The sequence below is a fragment of the Pochonia chlamydosporia genome, chromosome 5 (assembly GCF_001653235.2).
Source record: "Pochonia chlamydosporia 170 chromosome 5, whole genome shotgun sequence".
Taxonomy (NCBI): domain Eukaryota; kingdom Fungi; phylum Ascomycota; class Sordariomycetes; order Hypocreales; family Clavicipitaceae; genus Pochonia; species Pochonia chlamydosporia.
The window spans coordinates 1,918,794-1,941,565 of record NC_035794.1 but is presented as its reverse complement, the minus strand read 5'-3'; the positions used below and the strand labels follow the sequence as shown (position 1 = coordinate 1,941,565).

General features: G+C 52.0%; 9 protein-coding genes across 9 annotated transcripts; 3 read left to right on the top strand and 6 right to left on the bottom strand.

Moving 5' to 3' along the window:
- Window positions 1–669: 669 nt before the first annotated feature.
- Window positions 670–1,992, top strand: VFPPC_05897 (micro-fibrillar-associated 1; the record flags this gene model as incomplete). Its single annotated transcript, XM_018285015.1, has 1 exon — window positions 670–1,992. The coding sequence occupies one exon, from the start codon at window positions 670–672 to the stop codon at window positions 1,990–1,992; it is 1,323 nt and encodes a 440-aa protein (XP_018141958.1).
- A 109-nt stretch (window positions 1,993–2,101) lies between these two features.
- Window positions 2,102–4,143, bottom strand: VFPPC_05896 (DNA polymerase alpha/primase associated subunit; the record flags this gene model as incomplete). The annotated part of the gene is made up of 4 exons (XM_018285014.1): window positions 2,102–2,263; window positions 2,313–2,936; window positions 3,029–3,617; window positions 3,686–4,143. The coding sequence occupies 4 exons, from the start codon at window positions 4,141–4,143 to the stop codon at window positions 2,102–2,104; spliced, it is 1,833 nt and encodes a 610-aa protein (XP_018141957.1).
- Window positions 4,144–4,838: 695 nt separating this feature from the next.
- VFPPC_05895 (GATA transcription factor (Ams2)) lies at window positions 4,839–8,773 on the bottom strand (the record flags this gene model as incomplete). The annotated part of the gene is made up of 2 exons (XM_018285013.1): window positions 4,839–8,506; window positions 8,569–8,773. The coding sequence occupies 2 exons, from the start codon at window positions 8,771–8,773 to the stop codon at window positions 4,839–4,841; spliced, it is 3,873 nt and encodes a 1,290-aa protein (XP_018141956.1).
- A 2,350-nt stretch (window positions 8,774–11,123) lies between these two features.
- VFPPC_05894 (3-hydroxyisobutyryl-CoA hydrolase) lies at window positions 11,124–12,645 on the bottom strand (the record flags this gene model as incomplete). Its single annotated transcript, XM_022428483.1, has 2 exons — window positions 11,124–12,515; window positions 12,601–12,645. 2 exons carry the CDS (start codon window positions 12,643–12,645, stop codon window positions 11,124–11,126), a joined length of 1,437 nt encoding a protein of 478 aa, XP_022284287.1.
- Window positions 12,646–13,146: 501 nt separating this feature from the next.
- Window positions 13,147–13,726, top strand: VFPPC_13919 (small nuclear ribonucleoprotein Sm D2; the record flags this gene model as incomplete). The annotated part of the gene is made up of 4 exons (XM_018291691.1): window positions 13,147–13,166; window positions 13,224–13,256; window positions 13,352–13,609; window positions 13,684–13,726. 4 exons carry the CDS (start codon window positions 13,147–13,149, stop codon window positions 13,724–13,726), a joined length of 354 nt encoding a protein of 117 aa, XP_018141954.1.
- A 562-nt stretch (window positions 13,727–14,288) lies between these two features.
- VFPPC_05893 (dihydroxyacetone kinase (DakA)) lies at window positions 14,289–16,112 on the bottom strand (the record flags this gene model as incomplete). Its single annotated transcript, XM_018285011.1, has 2 exons — window positions 14,289–14,785; window positions 14,840–16,112. The coding sequence occupies 2 exons, from the start codon at window positions 16,110–16,112 to the stop codon at window positions 14,289–14,291; spliced, it is 1,770 nt and encodes a 589-aa protein (XP_018141953.1).
- An 840-nt stretch (window positions 16,113–16,952) lies between these two features.
- VFPPC_05892 (hypothetical protein) lies at window positions 16,953–17,714 on the bottom strand (the record flags this gene model as incomplete). The annotated part of the gene is made up of 1 exon (XM_018285010.1): window positions 16,953–17,714. The coding sequence occupies one exon, from the start codon at window positions 17,712–17,714 to the stop codon at window positions 16,953–16,955; it is 762 nt and encodes a 253-aa protein (XP_018141952.1).
- A 793-nt stretch (window positions 17,715–18,507) lies between these two features.
- Window positions 18,508–19,035, top strand: VFPPC_16236 (ribonuclease domain-containing protein; the record flags this gene model as incomplete). Its single annotated transcript, XM_018293989.2, has 1 exon — window positions 18,508–19,035. One exon carries the CDS (start codon window positions 18,508–18,510, stop codon window positions 19,033–19,035), a length of 528 nt encoding a protein of 175 aa, XP_018141951.2.
- Window positions 19,036–19,598: 563 nt separating this feature from the next.
- Window positions 19,599–20,780, bottom strand: VFPPC_05890 (cell wall glycosyl hydrolase Dfg5; the record flags this gene model as incomplete). Its single annotated transcript, XM_018285009.1, has 1 exon — window positions 19,599–20,780. The coding sequence occupies one exon, from the start codon at window positions 20,778–20,780 to the stop codon at window positions 19,599–19,601; it is 1,182 nt and encodes a 393-aa protein (XP_018141950.1).
- Window positions 20,781–22,772: the final 1,992 nt, after the last annotated feature.

The window sequence follows — 22,772 nt, the reverse complement described above, 5'->3', positions numbered from 1 at the left end:
TGCAAGACTCTTCGTGATGGCTTTATGCAGCAAATTGGTACTTTCGGCCGAATGCTTGATTGAAAGCAACTCGCCAGTGCAGTGGAACGTTGAGACTTTTGGCTTTGGAGTCTGGACTGGTGGCGGATCCAAGTTGAGGAAGCTTCACAGATGGAGGGGTAGCTCTTGCCGTTTTACGGATATGGAATTCGGCCAGTAGTGATGCAAAATCCCAATGAGAGGAAACACCGGTACATGTTATGGCATTGTACTCGGGCGATTGCTTTTAATATTGAGCGGCCAGTGCTTGCCCCGGTTGAAATTGTCTGCTGTTTGCGATAAGATGCAGTTTGTCGTCTGAGCCGCCGATTCTAGCATATTTTGAAAATGACCTTTTCCTGGCCATCTTCTTCAAACCTCACCAGCCTACCCAGACAGCCAAATCAAGTCAAATCTAGGGGAAAAACTTTCTACTTGAAGGATACAGGATAAGATTCATCAAGTTGCTGATTCGACACCTTTTTCTTTGTTTCATTTAATTTTCTCCTATAACACCGTATTCCGAATATGTTTGCAAACGACGACCAATAAGTCCAGGGTAGGGGCCACTTCCTTCCAACTACCTCACCAATTTTCCATCCAAATGCATCACAGACTCCAAACCAGATCACAACCACATCACAAACCATCATGCCGCCCCCAAAGCGCATGACCGCCAACCCGGCGCGTCCAATACGACACCGCGTAGGCAAACCAAGCGGCCAAGAATCATCCTCAGACAGCGACAGCAGCGATGAAGAGCAGACGACAGCAGCACCTATTCCTCCACCACCCAAGGCCGCCAGCGCAGGCAAAATCGCCAGCAACCTAGGAAAGGTGGACCTCAACGCCAGAAGGCAAGAAGCAGAAGCAGCAGAAAAGCACAGAATAGAAGCCGAGCGAGCACAGCGATTAGCCGCCGAAGAAGGCTTCGTCACAGAGGAAGAGAGCGCAGAGGATGAAGACCAAGGGGAATCAGAAGAGGACAGCGGCTCGTCCGAAGAAGAAAGCAGCGAAGAAGAAGCCCCACGAAGATTAATGATACGACCGAAATTCGTACCAAAAAGCCAACGCGGGAAAGAAACGCTCGACAAGGAAAAATCCGAAGAAGCAACCCGGCTCGCCGAGGAAGCCGCCAAGAAAAAAGCAGCCGACGACCTCGTCGAGGAGCAAATACGCAAAGATCTCGCGGCACGGGCTGCCGGCAAAAAACACTGGGACGACGACGAAAATTCAGACTCGGACGTCGACACCACGGATGGTCTGGACCCTGAGGCAGAGGAAGCGGCCTGGCGAGTGCGGGAGCTCAAGCGCCTCAAGCGCGCGAGACTAGCGATTGAGGAGCGCGAGCGGGAACTAGCTGAAGTTGAGCGCAGACGGAACCTGACAGAGGAAGAGCGCAAGGCCGAGGACGAGGCGCACCTCGCGAAGCAGCGCGAGGAAAAGGACAGCAAGGGCAAGATGTCGTACATGCAGAAGTACTACCACAAGGGCGCGTTCTTCCAGGAGGAAGCAGAGGCGGCGGGGCTGCTGCAGCGCGATATCATGGGCACGAGGATCGCGGATGATGTGCGCAACAGAGAGGCTTTGCCGGAGTATTTGCAGCGCAGAGACATGACCAAGTTGGGTAAGAAGGGCGGCACGAAGTACAGGGACATGCGGTCTGAAGATACAGGTCGCTGGGGGGAATTTAACGATCGGAAGGGCGGGAGACACGGCGGCGACGAGAGATTTAGACCCGATGACGATAGGTTCAAGCCTGACGAGAGGGATGCAAAAGGTGCCAATGCAGTTCCGCTGGGGGATAAAGAACGCCGAAGACACGATGACAGGAGAGAGGATAATTACAGGCCTAGAGACAGGTCACGATCTCGGTCGCCGACAAGAGAAGACGACAAGGACAGGCGCAGGAAGAGAAGCACCTCGCGGGACATGTACGATAGTGATAAGCGGCGCAGAGTCGACGATATATGATACCTAATGTAATTCCAACGCCATAAGAGCCGACTAAAAATATGGTTCAAAAATTCATGTCATCATCCACAACCCCCGTCTTTATCTAGTTTCGATCCTCGCAAAGCCCTTATATCCTAACAATTTCCACCCTCGCCCTATCAAAGATTCTGTGACTTTGCATGTCCCCCCCATCAACGGTAGGCGGGTATAACGTCATCCTGGCATACGTCCCTGCCCCTTTCCGTTTCGACAACGGACCAGGATTGATGGCCAATACACTCTCAACAACCTAACACTATTAGCTTCCCTCACAACACATAAAACGACTGTAGACATACCTTTACAAAGGGCGGCAAAGAGCTCGGAACAAGCACAACGTCCGGTCGGACATTAACCATCTCCCCTAGTCTCAAATAACTAACATCTACAACTGCGCCCGTCGCAATCCCTTCTTCCGTACCAGTCTTTGGTAATTTCCCTCTCTCAGTGGTAGGAAACAAGGGGAAGTAGTGTCTCTGCTCGACGAGATATCGCACCAGCCTGCCCATCAAATCACCACTCGTCTTGGCTAGTTCCTCGGTCCTCAACTCGTACAGGATATCTTGTGACGAGATTCCAATGACCATTTCGTTCATCGATAGTGTCATGGGGTTTGATACGATTTTCGCGGATTTTGGCAAGCCCAGGTCCTTGCGGGGCATGCTGTCCTGCGGCCAGGAAACGTGCTTGTCGAGAATGTCTCGTACGGAGGGCACTAGAACAATCGTAAGATGGGGATTTGCAGAACACGCACGGTTCAATGCCGTGGCAAAGAGGTATTTGAACACGGTGGACATTGTAGCTGTGTCAGGGTCTTGTGTAGCTTCTTCAGGGAGGTCAAAGTCCCCCGTGGCAATTAGGGGGTGGTCAATGTCGATGAACGGGCCGGTGAGGATGAGCGCATCGGCATACGAGTCCGCGGCCTGGGAACACAGCGCGTGGAGCGGTTGTCGAGGTTGTCGTCGGCGGTGTACGGGCCAGCGGCGTAGAGAATGGTCAAGGGCGTGGTATCTACATCCATGGCGTCTGGTCCGCCTTTGAATTTCTCCCGGTGGGCTTCGAGAGCGGAAGACGACGACGCGGCGTTGGGGAGCAGAGGAATCTCGAGGATCTCGTTGACGACAAATTCGTTGCCAGTGGCGTTGTTACCGCGCAGGGCGACGATTTGGCCGGGGAAGAAGCTCCATGAACGAATCTTCTCCATCTTGAGTGGTACTCGTAGACCCATGCCAGTTCGGCGAGATGTTTCGAGGACAAGAGATGCGGCGTTTAGTTTGCCCTCCATTGAGTCAGAGGCGATTCTTCCCACGGCCACTATTTCGGTGGTGCTCTGGCTCGCGGCGCTTCCAAATGCCGAGTCGTCTAGCTTGTGGTGGTCTTGCACAATCGCCATGAAGTCGTCGATGCGGTCGTCCAGAATCTCACTCGCTTCAGAGAGTTTCATAGCCAACGGCTTATACGCCATCTTCTTCTGGTCCGACGCGGCAGTCAGCTTGATTCTCGGCTCGGAGAACGGCGCGATAGGTGCTTCAGCAGGTTGAAGATGGCTGTTCAGCACTTCAACCACGTCCCCTGGGTTTACACGGTCCGCAAACGAAGTTGCCCTATAATGCAAAAACAAAGTCAGCACGTCATGCCATGCCATGCCACAAAGCTCATGAAAAAAACGTACGGCAGCCCATTCATAGATTTTAGTTGGTCACTCATGCCTGGTGAACTTCCCATCTTCAAACCATCCATCTTCCTTTTCAATGCGCTCCCACCAGCATTTCGATTCAGCCTCCCCGTCGCCGGCGTGCTAGGCACCAGTCCGTCCAACATGCCGAAAACATCTCCACCAGAGTTAGCCTTTGGCGTGGCATTCACCACCTTGCGCTCGTTGCGGACCTGCGCTGCGCGACGGCTCTTCTCTAGCTCATCTTGAAGATTCTGCTTTAGGCTGCGCAAGCTGGATAGTGATAGCCCAGCCTGCGCATCTAGATCCATCTTTATACAGTAGGACTCCCATTTGAAGAAGAAATCCTCAACAGAGAGGTCGTGCAGGCGGAGAATGGAATGGATTTCGCTGAGGATATCGGGTTCGAGGGGGGTGTTTGGTGAGAAGCGGGATTGGATTTCGGATTCTGCCATGGTGGGCAAGGTGAGCGATTGCTCGTAGACGATGAGATTTTGATTCACGGTTAGCAGTCAATTAGCGAATGGTTGAATGCAATGCTGAGAGATTGACGTTTAAAAGATTCTTGACTTGGAGGTTTGATGGTGGGGTTTTACATTGCGAAAGTTGAAGTTCTGGCTGGGAGACGCGACGACGCGTTGGCTGGGGTGTGGCGCGTAAAGTGGCAGATGGGTCCATCATTGATGTCCATGTACTCCCTACCTACAATTGCCACTTTCTTGCATAACCAGGCCAGCATTTGCTGAAAGTAATGTAAAATTACCGCTCTGTTAAAAAGGCGAGAATCACAAAGAAAGCAGTACTGTACGACCAGTTTGACTCTGGCATTGGCGAGCAACATCATCTTCATCTCACATCTTGTTCGTCTCTGTACCGCCTTCACCCACCAGACTTGACATCACAGTCGAGAGACACACAAATAAAGGAGCTACGCGCTTCTAGTTGAGCTATGTGCAATACCTATTCTAACATTGAATAATTATAATCCGTACCGGCCATCTTGGCTTCCCCAACGCCATGCAAAAATGAACAATGTTAATTCCAATTCCAGTTCCAGCCGTTTACGCTCACATTCGGTATCCCTATTCGTATATCCCATTCTTCGCTATGAAATGCAATGCAGTACAAAAAGTCATTTTTAAGTTCGTACTTAGTCGGTGTCCATACTACCAGCTGTATCCAAGTCCCATTGAGCCCACACACTAGATGACGCATGATAGTCAAACGACATGGATCCGTCCTTTGGTGGCGAGCTTGGCATCACGGCATCTGTGCTGAGAAGGTTGCCAAAGTCAATCAGGCTGCCGGCATTACCGTCCAGCGCTGGCAGACTACTCAGGTCTAGGTCGTCACCCCCAAAGCCATTGCCCTCCGAGAACATCTGGCTGATGGTACGGCTGATTGGTGTATCGAATACTTCGAATCCACCTTGGTGATTTCGAGGGCTGCGCCTTCGGCTGGCGCTCCCTGGTAATCGCGGCGTCTTGGTGGGAGTTCGATCCATGAGCGCCTGGCTGGGTGATGCAATTGATCTAATAGATCGAATCGATCGTGATATGCTTCTAGTAATCGGTCTGTGGCTGGGCGTGGGGCGAGTAGGCGTCTTGAATGGCTCGCTGGGTGTAGTAGCTTTGGCGTTTGGTGGTGGTGTTGACGGCCGCGGTAGCGTTGGACTCTTAAACAACGCCTCGAGATCGTTATCGTCATTGGCTTCACCATCATGCCGTGTGCTGGCCATGTTCTCCTTGCCGATTCCTGAGCCCTTTGGTCGGCAATCATCCGTAGTCTGCACGATATTAACGTCGATTTCTCCCAACGTCTTCGGTGTTCCATCTTTTCGAGGAGAGGGGAATAGCAGTCGCTTCGTGCTGCCAACTGCCTCGTCGAACTCCACATCTATGGGACTCTTCACTGTTCCGCTTCCCCTGGAGTGAGTCGACCCCGGGTTAGAGCGTGATTCCTGCATGTCGAGGCCGGCGGATGTCTCGCGCATATTAAGATCCAGATCCTGTTGATTCTGAGGACCATCTACATATGGCTTCTTCGGGGAAGACGGTTCGATCGGCCCAAGGGCATCCGTAGGCAGATAAGCCTCTGAAGTCGGATTCACGCCTCCATCATCCTTGCCACGAGACTTCTTGCTTCGGCCAGTTCCTCGCTTTCTGCGTTCTTGTCCTACGCGTGCCAGGTCCTTGTCCCACCTGTCTTGGGGGCGATGGCTTTTGCATTTGGTGAGCCAAATACCACAAGGGTTGCAAAGAAGCCGTTCCTGCCACTTTTCTCTGTCGTCGTCGGACGCCAAACTTTTCTTGATCAATCGGTGTAGAGTGGGTTTCTCGTCCGCATCTCGTTGTAGGATCTCGATCGCTGTAATTTTGCCGGGCTTCTCAGAGTATTCACAGTATTCAGGAATACCGTCATTCTCCTGCACCCAGATTTTGCGCCAGGTCGGTGTCTCAATAGCGCCGCAGTTGCTACAGTACGGAGGCATCTCTCCGTTCATGATGGCCTCTTCAAGTCGTTGCTTGATGGCGTGTTTCTTCACAAAGTTCTTGTTTGCTCTGGTTGACGTGAGCGGCGGTGACGAGGGCGGTGGGATGGCATCACTCCTGGCGATGACCGAGTCGATGTGTTCTGTGCTTGTAGGAAGAGCGATAGGCACAACTGGATCGCTCGCAGGAATGGGAAGAGTAAGTGGCCCAGTGGAAGCTGCTCGCTTCAGTGTTGAAGGAGCTGGCGGAGCAGGGAACTCCGGCTCGACAGTTACGGATTGTGAAAGTGACGATGGCCCTGCCGGTTCACTGGCTGGAATTGCTGGGAGTGCTAGTGGACCAGCAGACTGGGATCGGCTTAGTTGCCGCGGTGGTCTCGCCACAATTTGTGCCTTTGCAGGTTGAGTCTCCTTCTCGGGCGCTTGTCCGTCAATGTCCTGACCTTGTGGTTGCTCTAGTGCAGGTTTAGGGGCAATGTTGATGGGGTGGGCTGGTTTCCGAGTAGAATCATCCATTCCTGTATCGGCTACTAGGGAAGGGCTTACTGGCTTTTCGGCAGCGTCAGTCGTAGGCGGAGGAGTGGGAGCCATGCCTGGTGGAGAGGCAGGCTTGGTCTTTTTCTTGGCTGCTATTCGAACTGGCGCCTTCTTCAGTGGCGGGAGGGATGCGTTATCTGGTTTATCATTTCCTGAAGCTGAGGCAGGTTGAGGGGTATTGTAACTGAAAATGTGTACAAGATCTTGGCCAGTTGGCCCATCTTGCATCTGGAAGACTTGGATAGGTACGCCGCTAGCATTCCTTGCTTCCGTGGGTTTTCGAAGGGCGGCAGCAGCATGTGATTTCTTGGGCGCGATTGGAATCGGTGCGATAGCCTCGTCACCAAAAAGATCATCCAAATCATCCGTAACAAAGCTCGCATCATGGGGAAGTTCGGTTGGCGGCATGGGTGGAAGAATGGGACTTGACGGAGGAGGGCTTGATCGAATAAAGGGAGTGGCTCGCTGAACTGGTGGTGACGAGCCAATATCAGCTGGACTCTCTACTGAATAGGTAGGGGTCGGCGCGATAGACTCTGGTGAGCGCCCGTCCTCCTGGCTCGGCGATAATGGCTGTCTTGATTCTGTAAATGACGAGTTATTTGAAAGGGGCTGATGGCTCAAAGTCGACTCGCGCCTCAGTTTCGCTTGCCCGGGTCCTCTCCCTGGAAGGCCGCGAAGAGGACCATCCGGTACTGGTGTAGGAGCTCGGGGGACTTCCTGGAGGTGGTTGCCGCCGCCTGAAGCGGCTTCACCGTTCGCTAAAACGGGTCGAAATGTGCGTAATGAGCCAGAGGTGCTGGCAGCAACTCTTAAAGATTCGGGGCCGCTGGCAAAGGGATTTGGTGCTGCCCTCTCAACCTGCGTGGTCTTGACCCTTTTCTTGGTAGGGCCGTCTTCGCCTTCTGTGCCATCTTCATATCCAGAGGTATTCCCTTCAGCAGCCTTCTTTCGCGGCCTGCCTCTTGGGCGACCAGTAGGCTGTTTTCTCCTGGGGGCCCTGCTAGATGCCCGACTTGACGGTCTTGACGATGGCGCAGCGCCGTCAGCCCTGTGCTCGCTTGGGTCCACTGGTATCGGCGCTACTCTGTGGACATCCTGTGTTGGCATCATCTGCTGCATCTGCTGCAGCTGCTGGATAGCTCCCGGCCCGAAAGAATCCCGTCTGCCTATCATGGGCGGTTGCTGCTGGTGGCCATGACCCTGTGACAATGCCGGAGAGGCAACTCTTGAAACATGGCCGCCTTGGCCAATTTGTGGATTTGATTGAATGAAGGAGTTCCATTCTGAAGTGCCGGTAGGAGTCATGGCGCTCTCCATCGGTCTATTTTGCTGTTGTTGCTGATGCTGCTGGGCATCATTGCCACTGTTGTGCTGGATAACGGGTCTATTCGGTCTTGCCGCAACGGAGAGTCGTAATCTAACCTCGAGAGTTTCGCGGTTGCCACCCCCAAAAACGCCCAACAGGTTCTTGGTCACGCGCCCGGTCACTAGTTTAGGCTGCTGCATCGTGGAATCATTTTGCATGGACTCAAGAGCCCATGAGAGCATACCTTGTCCGACCAAAGGCGTATCGGGCTCTGAAAAGTCGACGGCGTAAATAGTGTAGTCGCATTCTTGGCCAGCAAGCTCGGGGCTGCACTCCATGACGGCGTGGATACATGATCTCAAATCAACCACACCGATGAAATTCGTATCGTCGATTGGCACTGTCTGAACCTGGAGAGGATGTGGGAATCTCGCCAGGCAATTCACCTTGCCTTCCTTGTCGAAGGTGTAATGAACCTTGACTGGACAGACAACTGTTAGCGGGATTTAACGATAGGTGCAGTTGGATACAACGTCAACATACGGCCCATTGGTCTGATTTGAACACCATTCTCGTCAGCTTCGGTATGAGCAGGCTGAGGAGGCATGTGCTGCGGCTGCTGCGGCTGCTGTGGTGGTTGTGGCTGCAGTTGCTGATAATGGTTCTGATAATGCTGCTGCTGCTGCTGAGGATGCTGGCTGTTCCAAGACTCGTTGCCCATGGGCGCGATGGGCCGAGGCGACGCCATGTCGAGGCTATCACCGTATGCCGATGTGTGTAAATGTTGTGATGCCCTGCACAAACACGAACAGGAAGCGTTGGGCTGCGAGCTATGCAAAAAGGCAAGAAACAAAAAGGAAAAAAAGAGAGATCTGGAGATCTGAATGTGGAGTGGAGGTGTGTTGGACGAGTGTTAATTAATTGCACCAGACAAATTGATCAAATTCGGGAGGCGGGTGTCATGTTCGTGACCAGAACGCGCCTATGCTGGAGCTTTGGGGCCCTTGTCGCGTTGAAGTGGATTTGATGTCCTGGTATGGTTACGGAGTACGTGAGACCGTGAGGCGTGCGAAGTGGATCCCAAATCGAACGGCTGCAGGTGCAACGAGGCGCGCCAAGGGGAGCTGGGAGAGGTTGCAAGCAGTCAATTGAGGCAGTTGCAGAGAGTTTGTAGATGCAAGAAAAAGAAAAAGCACGGGCAGGAAGAATTCGGCAGTGATGACTCGTGATGGGGTTAAGAATAACAAGAGTCGAAGACCAGCACGTGTTTACACACACCAGACACTCATTGACGGTTGATGTTATCTGGCAGCCGGCTGGCACTAAGCCTGTACAGTGCTGTAAGTGTGCCACACCAGAGACCAGTTGACGCTTCAACCAGACTGGACTGGACTGGACCTCAAGTGCTGTGACAGGGAATACTGGCAATACCCACCGTTACCCGTCGTAGCTCCAAAGCCAAAAACGAACGGGAGGCTCAGCAACACTGGCTCGCAGAGTGTGCGTCAATGGTGATGAGAATTACCTTCAAAAGGGGGAACAAGTCCTGTCTTAGGGCTTGATGAGTGTAATAACGCTTCGACGGTCCAATGGCTCAATTTTGGAGATTGAGATGGGATTTCTTCGATTTCTTGGACGCGCTTCAAACACGGCAGCACGTGACGTCAACTGCCACGGGCTTAGTCGTGCCCCGTTGGTGTGCTAGGCGTGGAATGGGTGCTGTGTGTCAAGCCTGTGCTGGCCTGAGCCTGGCAAAATGTGTTTCGCTGCACCAGACTGGCGACTCTGCAAGCTGGAGAAGCGCCGACTGGAAGCCCCACCTACCAAAGCTGGATGGTCCAGGTCTTGCTCCGGAATCACGGCTCCGACTGGCCAGGTGTAAGTGGCAAGCAATCTGAAGTGCAAGGGCTGGCCAACAAACGAACAAAGAGGTCTGGTCTGGTCTGTCTGCTCAGGTGGTAGGAGCAGTCTGGTCGAGTCTGGTGAAAGTTGAGCCTTCCTGCCATACATTGACGTCCAAGCCCGGACTTAAGTTGCTCGCTCCGTCTGACCTGGCAACCGTCCCTCGTTTCAGTCGTCTCTGTTCGTGCTCGATGGGTGAGGAATTTCCGAGATTTCGTCTGTCTTGGCCTTGAACCGAAGTGAACTGAACCCCCCCTTGTCTTGTCACTGGCGTCGAGTCGGTTTGAGGCACAGACGGCTATCTCGTTCATTGACTCAAGAACAAGTTGAGGCATTCATTCCCAAGTCATTCATTTTCTATTCCATGTTCCATCTGCAGCGAAGCTGGGCGGCCCCTTCCCTTTTATACTCGTCCTCAAACCACCCCCCCATTGAAGCCATCATCCCATCCCATCCATCTCTACTTAAGTAAGTATCCAAGGCGAACCATCCAACTGTTTTTGACACATGGACGCCATACAGAATACACAATCCGCTTCATCACTTGTCACCATCCTCACACTTACTCACGTAATCCTTGCCTCCATCCCCATCCCCGCTTCTCACTTCTTCCTCGAAGCTGTTTCGCCCACCTCCGCCTTGGTGTTGAAGCTCACTTGGTCGCCTTTCTCCCTCATCTCTTCTCCCTCAGACCCTCTTTTCTGTTGCCCATGTTGAGTCAACTGGTCATTTCCGTAAGAGTGAAGGCATTCCATTAGGCTGCCATCTGTGGCCCCCTCACCCACCCTCCATTACAAACACTCTGCCACCATACAAACCACCACCAACACCACCCAACACAAGCGTCGGTCGGCTGGGCACAGAGTGAGGTTATTCCGCTCCGTGACTTTTCCCGCTCCACGTCACTTGCGATGATGTCTCTCCATCCCAACCAATCCACGCCCCCACATTTTCTTCGCTCAACGGACCTGACCTCATTTGCAGCCATTCCCATCTGCGACTGCAGCGATGCGGTGTCTCAACGCAATCATATGTAGTGCTCACAATCAAACATCATCGTTGGCTCGACAGTGTATCTTTGTACTGTAATCATTCATATTTTTACACAATGGATTTTCCAAATCTCGAGACATACCCCATCCCTCCGCTCTATGCGGCGACACTTCTCACTGGGTGTCACCTGCTCGCATTTACATCTACAATCGGCTGCTTGCCGATGCATCCTCATTTACCCACTTCACCTTGCCCTGGGCATCAACCGTAGTTTTGCGGTTGATAATTTCGTTGACAATGTCCGCTATACCCTGACGTCCGTTCCGTGACGCAACAATAATCTTGGTCAGTTCCTGTGGAGTGTAGCTGTTACCACTGACGGCAGCCTTGATTTCCTTCTCTGTGGGTATACCAAGGCCCTGGTAGGGGTACTCGGAGTAGGTTCGATCAGAAAATAGCTCCAGGGAGTGCTCCTTGTCAAAGTCAAAGAAGGGCTGCGAGACGTTCTCGCTGGCAGGGATGGCTTCTAACGACTCAGGCTTCCACTTGGGCTTCTCCTTGCGAACCAACAACGCCGTCACACCCTCGGTGAAGTCGTGGTGTTGCATAAACTTGCTAGCAATCTGATGCTCCTTGTTGAACGTCTCAGCAATGTCCCATTTGCCGCCAACTCGCATCTGCCTCAAAGTCACATGCACTGCTGTCGGCGATCGCTTGTTTAGCGTAGTCAATTGCTTCTGGGCCCACTCCTCTGTCTCCCCCTTCTCTGCCTTCAGGGCAGTAATAATGTCGGCTACATTGTTCTTGCTGAAGCATCGATCAACTGCCTGGCGAACCGCGCCGCCCAGCTGCATTTGCTGGTCATATGGCAAACCAGTGCAGAACTCCTCAAGAGTGTGGTTGATAATGGCGAGTCTCTGCGGGAGAGGATCATCATCCCTGAATCTCAGCTCAGCTAAGCGAGCCTCAAGATCGGGCAAGCTTGTAGAGTGAAGGTAGTGCGTAGCGATGCCAGAGTAGAACACGTTGGGACCGGTCAGACGCTCGCTAGTCAGGGCGAGGTAGGTTCCAACAGCTCCATTCATCCGCGGCAGAAAAAACGATGCTCCAACATCGGGGAAAAAGCCAATCGTTGTTTCGGGCATGGCGAAGACAGTCTTTTCAGTGGCGATTCGGAAAGGGGCGTGGATGCTGAGACCAACACCACCGCCCATGGTGATGCCATCCATAAAAGCAATATACGGCTTCTGATACGTAGCAATGTAGTGGTCCAGTTTGTATTCGAGGCCAAAGTACTCAGCCGACTTCTTCCACCCATCGCCGCCCTCCTGGTTATACTCAGCCAGGGCGGCAACATCACCACCCGCACAAAGAGCCTTTTCGCCGGCACCCTTCATCACCACAATATTGGCCATGTCGCTCTTTTCCCACTCAACCAGACGGGGTACAATCTTGCGAATCATGGAGCCGTTGAGAGAGTTGAGCTTCTTCGGTCGGTTCAGCATGACGGTGCGAAGACCGTATTTGCTTTCGAAAACGACATCGTTGGGTTCATCGCCGGGGAGTTCCTTGATGGTAGTGGCTTCCGTGGAAAGCTATTTCAAGCATTCATTAGCAACAGACGATTCGAGCAGAGACAGCACACCTCCACGGTATGTAAAATAGGCAGAGGAAACATACCGATCGCGCCCCAATGGAGCTCAAAACTCTAGCTTGTTGTGCCATGTTGAGACCACTTCTTAAGCTCCAACTGCTCGCAGCATTGGCAGCCGAACCAGCTCGCACCGCAAACGCCCGGAAAGACATTTAGACGGGAGTAATGACTATATACGATGCGCTCCTCTGTGACGAAAAGTGCGCATCGATTGCCGCGGCAATGGTGGTTGTGCCGAGAGTGCGGATTGGAGGTGTGGTCGGATCGGTTCGAGCAGACTGCAAAACGTCACGGCAATGTGCCTTTCTCCAAAATTTAGCCCGAGGAATGGCTGCCGCCGCTTGCCGCCGACTTAGGGAGTGTCAGGATCAGTGTGCACAGCTGGCTGCAGCTGGTGAGTTTGGCAGAGCCAGTCAGGAGCTGGATTCTGAGACAGCCCCACAGATTGAAGTGCGGCCAATCAGAGGCTCGGGTTGTGCACCTCTCTTCAACTTTTCGACCTTTTCGAGTGCAGCCTTGCGATCGCGTGCCGCTGCTATTGCAACCCAGCTATCACGACGAATACATTCAAGATGGCAGATCCCAAGATCCAGTACGGCCCACTGCCTGCAATTCTCCCTCATTGACAGATGTGCTAACCATATTCCAGGGAGCTGCTGAACAAGCCGCGCAACGAGCTCACGTACGCAATATCCACGTCCTCAACTGGCCCCCTCCATCACAACTCCATCGATAGACGTATCAAGAATCCCGAAGCTAACCCGGATTATAACACAGCGAGTACGAGATTGCCGAGCTCGAAGAACACGAATTCACATCCGGCCCCCTTTCAATCCTCCAGACGGCCGTCAAGTCGCACACCCAGGTCCTCATCTCCATCCGCAACAACCGCAAGCTCCTGGCCCGCGTCAAGGCCTTCGACAGACACTGCAACATGGTCCTAGAGAACGTAAAGGAGATGTGGACAGAGACGCCGCGGTTAGCAGATGGAAAGAAGGGACGACCAGTCAACAAGGACCGATTCATCAGCAAGATGTAAGCTTCCTTGCCCGCGGGACGAGAATCAACAATGCTTTAAAGAGGACTGCAAGCTGACTAGTGGTGTTTAGGTTCTTGAGAGGAGATAGTGTCATCTTGGTATTGCTGAGCTAGAGTCGAGGGTTGGAATTTGCAGCATGGTTTTTATTTTGATTGGTAATGAATTTACGCGGCACCTTTTTGGGCTGCTGGATTGTGTGGATGAGTACTGGTTGGTTTGCGGCTTTTGTTACATGGGAACGATAGGCGTTGAAAAACAATCCGTTTACACCGTGTGTTGAATGATTTACAGTTTCTACATGGTGTGTTGCTCTGGGCCGTTGCAGTGACTGTATGGTTTGGTGAGGGTACCGTTCAACATGGGTTGTGATTCCGGTATTTGGTGAGTTATTTTGGTGTGATTTCGCTTCAGGTGAGGGTTGCGGGCTGATTGAGGATTGTTCGGTGCTCCTACAACCTGGTGCCTAACCTTATGAGAATAGTGACGAGTTTGAAGGTGCGTAATGATCTGTTGGATAGTATCAGGTGTTTAACCCAAGATTGGCACGCTACTTTCCGTGAAACTGGAATTAAGTACGAGTTCAGCTTCAATGCAAGGACTACAAACCTCAAATATATTGCAACATTTCCACAGCAGTACACGTACAACTACCAACGAATATTCCATCATGGCTCATCACACCCTCTCCCATTCCTCATCCCCCTTAAGCCCAGCCAACCCGCCAAAGAAGCAAGCCAGTCCAAACGCCCCCGGGTCAGGAACCTGCTCAAATCCCTTGCCACCCACATACACTGTCCTCCCCAGACTAGCCTGCATGCCCTTAGTCTCATCCGCAGCCTTCTTCGCCGCCTCCGCCGCCTGCTTCACATCTCCAGTATTGCCGAGGACCTGCACAAAGGGATACAGTGCATCTACGAGGGTTCTGTCACCGGGCCGAGCGGGCGTGTACTTGGACAGGGCGTCGCAAGAGCCTTGGAGAGCCTTTGCCCAGAGGGAAGGGCTCAGGTCTCCTGACGGTAGGGACCGGAGAGCATGGGCGAGGGCGTTGAGGAATATGGCATACAGGGCACCGGATGTACCGTCCATGGTGGATTCGACGACGGGAATGATGGATGCCAGTGTTAGGAGGGGGTCGTCTGTGAGAGTGTTTTGGTTGATGTGCTTGAGGACGGCTGTGACAGGTTAGTTTGTCGTTTTGCTGGGCGGGAGAATAGTTTGCAACGTACCTTGTGCTCCCCTCTTCAGACCAATGCCGCAGTCGCCATCGCCAACGACGGTATCATATCGTGTGACTTCAGGCTCAGCTGCAATAACCCTCTCCAACGCCAGGGTCAACCTCTCCTTGACTAGGCTTGTATCCATCTTCAACCCACTAGGCTTGACCTCCTTATTCTGTCCCTTCTCATCCGTCCGGGTAGCCGTGTTTTTGGCCTCCCATGTTTCTTTCCGAATCGGTGCTGACCACCCCGTTACTTCAGCATCAGCATCAAGCAACTCAATCATTCCGGGGCCGCCAATATCCGTATTCACCACATTGAGCAACGAGATGCTGAACCCCAGCCCGTTCAAACTCGTCATGAATGTCCCCGAAATAACACGAACCGGGTGAATGCCATACTTGGAGTCCAGCTGTGACACAACCTCGGTAGTAATGCCGCCCATTTCCAACACCGACACACTGCCCAGGTTGTTGATCATCAAAACCACCTCATTGGAATTCACGTTCAAGAAGGCGCGGTCCTTGTCGTTGGAATCAAGCAGCTGGGCGAGCATCTTGGCCACCAACTGCGGCAAATTGAGCTCTGCCCTCTCCGAACCAGGTTCATTGTGAATGCCCATTCCAATCTCAATCTCCCCCTGCGCCAACTTATCTTCCTGCGCGTCGACCGCCCTCCCCGGAACGTGGACATGCTCCAGACTAGCTCCCACGCTGACGATATTATCAGCCGTCAGCCTAGCCACCTTGGCGACTTCATCCAAAGACCGTCCCTGCGCGGCCAGAGCACCAGCGATCTTCAACACCAAGACCGTGCCGGCGATACCTCTGCGTCCTACTTTGCCGGCTTTTGCTCTCCCCACGCCGACGTCATCGCCTACCACTACCATTTCGACATTCAGCTCACTGGCCTTGGCTTTCTCGACGGCCATTCCAAAGTTGAGCACATCGCCGGTGTAGTTCATGACCACGACCAGGACACCCTTGGAGGTGTCGACGCGGGAGGTGATGCCCGTGCGGACCTGTTCGGCAGACGGGCTGGCGAAGATGGTGCCTGCTACGGCGGCGGAGAGCATGCCTGGTCCGACCATGGCGGCGAAGGAGGGCTCGTGGCCGGATCCTCCGCCGGAGATGATTGATACTTGGGGGGCGGCATGGGATGGGCGGCGGTAGATGATTTTGGAGTCGGGGTCGAGAGCGACGTTGGGGTTGGTGAGGGTTAGGCTGTGGAGGGCGGTGTTGACGAGGAGGGTTGGGTCGTTGATGAAGTGTTTGGAGGACATGGTGATGATGGTGATGGTGGCGATGAGTGAGTTTGGTGGTGTAGATGTAAGTAGGTTTGTGGAGGAAGAGAGGGGACAGGATACAAAGATAGAAGTAATGAATCAACGGTAGATTAAATCGCTTTCAAGTCAGAAGGTATCTGATTGATAATAAAATCATTCACTGGCTTGAACATGTAGCCACAAACATGTCAAGCGGCTTCAAATATCAACAGAGTGCAAGTGAGCGGGGTTCATGGTTGGAGATGGCGTCGTGGAAACATGCATGGAAGCGAACATTGACATGCCCTGCGCAGGGATCAATGGATGAAAGGCAAGGCAAGGGAAGGGATTGCAGATACCGACGTGCATATGCGAGGCTAAAATCGGTGGGGTAATAATACTTAGTAGTAAAGCCGTTGATGGCAACCCGAAGCTCCGGCCAAAAGATGGAGAAGGAGAAAGGTTATCATGTCTGCTTATTGGCGCATGTTGCTTCTATCCTGTGGATCGAGTATTGACAGATGGATTCTGATGGCTCGTTTACTCGGGTCAGTGTGCTCCGGATCGGATGCTTTCATGGCAGAATTGGGATTTGTGGTTTACCCGTGAGATGTGGCAATTCAGAGAAATATGTGTTACACAGGTACGAACATGAGAATTATAGCTGAAATGGTCATTATGCTGGTGTATTTTTGTATATCCACACCCTCTACGGAGTACTGACAAGATATTTCACAACCCACGCCAATCTTGATGCACATTTACCCCATCTCTCAACCCTCCTCCTGCAAGTCATTCCAACCTTCCATCAACACCAAACAAACCCTTCAAAATAACTACACGCCTTCACTTTCCACCTCACTTCATCAACTCATGACACTCCAAAGCCATCCTCCTCGCCTCACTCCCCCAACTCCCATCCCCAGCACCCTCCAAAAACGCACTCTTCCACATCTCCCAATGATCACCCATCCTCCTCTCCTCACCATACCTACAAACCTCATCCTGCCTCAAATCCCCCTTCAATTTCTCACCCGCCACCTTCAACCACGCATACATAGCACCTATGAAAACCTCCACGCCTACTCGCCTCGCACATATCAAGCTCAGCGTCTCGTATCCCCAACGCGCCGTCACACCATCCAACCCTCGAAGATACAACTCCGCTTCCACACTCCCAGTTGCTTCAAAGTGCTGCTGTAACTCAAGCCTTCGTTCGTCAGAGAGTTCCGTCTTCTCCCACGGTGTTGATCCATGAGTGTACAGCCTATACAAGTCACTCCACATGTTTCCGAAGCCAGGGAGGTCTCGCCAGTTGATGTCTGATGTTGGCGGGAGCTGCTGCATGGCAGCGAGAAGATCTAGAAGCTTGTCACGGTCGTCACCGAGCTCTACCAAGGCTTCGCACAGCAGACCCATCGGACGGAAGAGTGAGGCGGCTGGGTCGTCTTCCGCAAGGAGAGGTGCTGTGAAGGCCGTTGCGGCTTCTTGGGCTGTTGATTTGTCCTCTAGATAATCTGTTAGGCTTTTTGCCTCGTCTGCATGGCAGCCATCGCCGTCGTTGAGAGCTGTTTTGGTAGGCGCCACTTGGGCTGTCAACCATTCTGCCTTGGTTGGCATTTTGAAGGTTGAAAGCCGTAAATTGGACTCGGTCGTGATGACGGTGCTGAATGCTTTCTTCTTTGCGTGTGTTCAGTAAAGCGTATTTTCTTTAGTTGAAGCACGCTTTAATGAGATGGACTGAATTCCGCGAGTCGAGGGTGTTTGAAAGTTCCAAGTAGCCTTGTTGGTTTTGACTTTTGTCTTTCGGCAATGTCTGCCTGGAGGCTGGGTGAGAATACGCTCTTCAATGACGTACATGTCGATCATGCTTATGCTCTCAGACGGCACCACTCAGTCAGCAATATACACATATGCAATATGTAAATTACCAGAGCTCTCTAGTCAAACTCCGTGCATATGTTTGTACTTTGGCCCAAGATACGGAGTCTGCTGACTGTATCTACCGAGTCTTCATCCATCGCGGGAGTATTAGCCCCGGACTAGACGCTACAAATAGCATCCGTAGGAATTGTGTTGGGCTTACATCTGGAGATCATCACTAATGCTGCCCATTCAAGATCAAAGATGCATGTATTTCTGACCACATCTGCCGATCTGATACAGGCACATAAGAACTGCCGCCTGGGAGGATGCATCGCCCCCAAATCATCAGCTTACATGACGTCGAGAGTAACCAAACCACCACGATCGACGATGATATCCAACTACACCATATGAATCCTCTCAACTTATACAAATACAATTAAAAACTCCAAGCTATCAAGTTAAAGTCTATAAATTGCCAAACAACCTCCCCAGCTCAACCACTCCCAACACCACCCCAAATCATAACACAACACAAACTTCCACCATGAAGCCCATCTACATCGCCAGCATCCTCACCACCTGCACCCTCACCCACGCCCTTCCTCCCGCCCTCCTCCCCCGAGACTTCCAACCCCTCCCCGACGACCCATCCAACGGCCCAACCAGCGTCGTAGACCTCCCCCACGACATCTCCAAAAAGTGCGGCACCACAACCTACACCTACAATGACATATACGACGCCGCCTCCTGGGGCATGAAGCTCCAAGAAAAGGGCATCGCCCGCGGCAAAAAGTCCAAGGAGTACCCCAACGGCCGCTTCCCGCACTCCTACACCGACACGAAGTTTGACTTTGGCAAGAATTGTCCTGCTGACGACAACCGCCACGAGTATCCTCTTGTGACGAAGGGTCCGTACAACGGGGGCCTGAATAACAACAAGTGGGGGAATGATCGGGTTGTTTATTATCATGAGCCCGGGGAGATTGGTAACGATGGCCATCCGCTGGGGTATTATTGTGGTACTATTACGCATTCGGGGGCTCCTACGGGGCAGTTTGTGGAGTGTAAGTGAGGGTTTTGCGCAGAGATATATCAATACAGATGTGTTTGGATTGAAGTTATTGCCACTGGCCCGTGACCCCAGGTGCTGAATGAGGTTTCGTTATATCTATCGTCGGGCGCGGGGAAGTCTGGATATCTTCCGTGTTAACCAGTGACAGACTGAGTTCGAGGGCTATTTCCTGCTGCTCCATGGTGTAGTCGAGTTGGAACTCTCGATGGACGACATACTCATCACCACCGGGCACCAAGCATAATATCCGAGAAGGCCTTGTACTTCATTCTATTGTGACAGAGACATGCACTTCTATAGTTTTCCGCCTCTGTGGATTTCCAAGCCTAACTGACACAAAAGATGTCACTGTTGATCCTAGATTAGAATATGTGACCTTCCCAGATGCCCGCCTCCCATAATGCTCGCCCTAGTGTACCGGTCCCAAATAACGCCATTCTAAACAATTCCCTAAAGCCATGGTGGTATAACATCAACACAAATAATAGATCCAGCAGCCCCAATTCCATCCGAGGTATAAACAAGGGTCGCGATATACAATACCATGCTGACCACTCCCACATCTACCTAATGTCTAAAAGCATAAATGCAGTTCCCCCAATAATACCTGCGAGGCACAAAACTGTGAGGATGCCCGCACCGGCCTTATCTGCCCCTGTCAACGGCTCTAGTGCTGTTGGGTCCTTGGTACCGCCGCTGCCCGCCGCAGGATTGCCTTTGGATGTACCGCCCGATTTCTGCGTCACAGGAGGGGCAGCTTTTTGCACAAGGTTATACATGACTGCGTCTAGCGCATTCATGTGTGAACCAACGGCAACGATGCCATCAAACTTGCCTGGGGTAGTCCATCCAAAGCCACAGGCGGTACCTGGCAAACCGTTGAACTTGGGCGGTGCAGCTGTGCCAATACAGACGCTGGCAGCAGCCGTAGCTGCTTTTTGAAGCAGCGGCTTGATGGTGTCGTAAGTATACGGCGCTAGCTTGCTAGTGGCCGCAAGCCACCGAATCAAATAACCCTTGAAGCTCTGTTGATCGTTGTTGCAATTTTGGGGTCCTTCGCATTGCTGCTCGAAGATGAGGCCATCTTTGACAAATTTTGTTTGTACGTGCTTCAGAATACCATCAATTGCCGTCTTCCATTTGGCGTCTTCAGTAGCGTTGTACATGGCAGCGGCCCCATGGAGGAAAATGCCGGCATTGTAGGTCCATTCAATTATATCCATTCGCGGACATTTCTGGTCGCCTTCGTTGAAGCTGACCCCATCATGCACTCCATAGTCTTTGGTAATCAGACTACTCGCCTGTTGCCACTCGAAAATTTTCGTTGCCCATTCGCCGTAGGTACTATTTCCGGTGTATCGATGTAGTCTGGCTGCTACGTTGAAGAAGCACCCGTTCGAGATGGAGTTTTTATAGTACCAGCCTTTGTTGAAACTGTATATCTGCCATCTCATGCCACCTCCGCAGTTTTCGGGCTCCCATCGAGATACGTACTGGTTGAAGACGGACTGCACCAGGGCGAGCCACTGAGGCTGATCGCTTGGAGGGTCAACGAACTTGTTCTCGGCAGCGCTCATAGCTGCCATGGCCCAAAAGCCTTGATCATCGTTTCCTTCGTTTCGCGACTGGTTGGTGGGCAAGAAGTCTTCTTTAGGAGATGCTTGGTGCACCAGTGCCTGTAATGTGGCAGCGTTGTATGAGTTATCTCCAGTGAGATGCCAATAGTCGACGAGGGTTCCGAACATTGCGCCTGCCTCCCACCCTACCCATAGTTAGTGACTATTTTCCTTGGACATCTGATCCTATCCTCACAGTAATACGGCGATGGTAAATTTCCTGGTGTGTCGCCAGTGTTATTACCAGTGTAATATTTCATTAAATTGTAAACAATTGTCCCCGCAGCTTTTTTTATCGAGGCTAAATATTGTGTCGTGTTAGTTCAGCCTTCGCGGAAACAGCTGCTTGGGGGTAACAAGGGCTGACATGCCGTCATCGTCAATTTTCAATTCAATCCCAAAGACTGGAGTGCTAGCGAGTACCAGCGACAAAGTCGCTGCTATTGAAAATCCCTTCATTCTGCTCTGGGATCGTCAACGCCGAGAAGTTGAATATGGAATCGTATCGACGGTGGTCTAGTCAAAGATGGGAGACGACAATGTAGTCTTGCGATTTCACAACCTCTTAGTATTGGGGAAAATTGATGCAATCCCGGCTCGCATCAATATAATCGTATAGACGGTTGTAGCTGACTAAATCGATAAATCAAGTGCTGACTGTTAAATCTCTAAACAAGACGTTCTATCGGCATGCAAGTCGCGAAGCGAAGACGGGAGTGGGAGTTTGTTCACCGGAATGTGAATTTGGCCAGCATGGACAGTAGAATGGTATAAAAAGCAAAGTTCGCTGTGCTATGGTGAAAGAGTGAATATGAAGTTGTTAGCCACCACGCAGAGTGGCAATAAAGATGCTTCGAGATCAAAGATGGAAAACCGGCAAGAATTGGAGAAAGATCAGGAAATGGATCACGTTAGATGGCCGAGAGAGTGTCCAGGGAGTGACAAGGTCCCTACTCATTTCTCAGGAGACATCCATGGGGATAGTGGATTTGAGATGCCACTTGCTGGGTCACTGCTCCGTTAATCCTGGTAAGCCCAAGTACTGGTTCGGAGTAGCTTGCCAAGACCACAGGGTTGACGAGACGTCAATTAGTTAGGGACTATCTGCGAATTATTCTCTGCTGGCGAAGAAAAGTCCTCATACAGCCCAGCAAGCTGCCCATGGGTCTCGTCGCTGCCGATATGTCGTAGAGCCAGAGCTGGGACCGACAAGATGTAAAATGGCTTCGACTTGACTTTGTAGGTGCACAGAACAATGTCGAAAAAGACGCCATCTCATCTGTTACAAGATTCCGAGGACCCGTGTCCCGAAAGTGGCTGTGTGCCTTCGCCCCCATGTCATTGGGCCACCCCTGAAACAGCCTTCCGGCCTTCAAAGTGTGTGTTGTTACAGAAGCTTTGATGTATGTTAGGTGTCTGGGATGACAACCACAATTGGCGCTGGCATACCGTGACGCGTCCGGCTAGTGCCAGGTTTGAACCTCGTATCATTAGAAAGGACCAATTTGCTTGGTGATGCGCTTTGCCGCTCTTGGCCACGTCCAATGCTGCGCCATGGTGTGGGCAAGCATGTTTTTCTTGGCGATTCCTGTCTGGAGGTTGGATAATTACGTGGACTGTGGAGTTGGGTGCATGGAGCGACAGGATGCAAGGAGAATTGAAAGCCGTTCTGTTAGCAAGGTGAGGTTGAAGATGATACAAAATCTATGATTGCTGGACTGCCAGACTCAAATCAGGGACAATCTTGGAAGGAACCAAGCCAGGGTTTATTAGCCTCTCCTTCCATCCGCCCTTCGCAAGCCTCCAAGCAAGGTTATTTTGAGCACTATTTGAGGAAGGACCCACCCACAGAAAATGCCAGCCACAAGGTTCTGAAACTGGGATGTGCAACTCCACAGAAAAATGTCAAAATAGTTTCAGAATGCGTCTTTCGCCTTCCGCGCCGAACAATGCATCGTTTCTTGGTCTGGTATATCTACTGTTGGTTTCTTCCAACATCCGAAATCCAGTATAAAGCTACGACTTGCCATTTCTGTCCAGTTGGCTCCAGAAGACGAGACATCGTCTTCTCGGCTTCCCCTGCCGCTTCTACGGCTGCAAGATTCCAAGAATCCATTCATC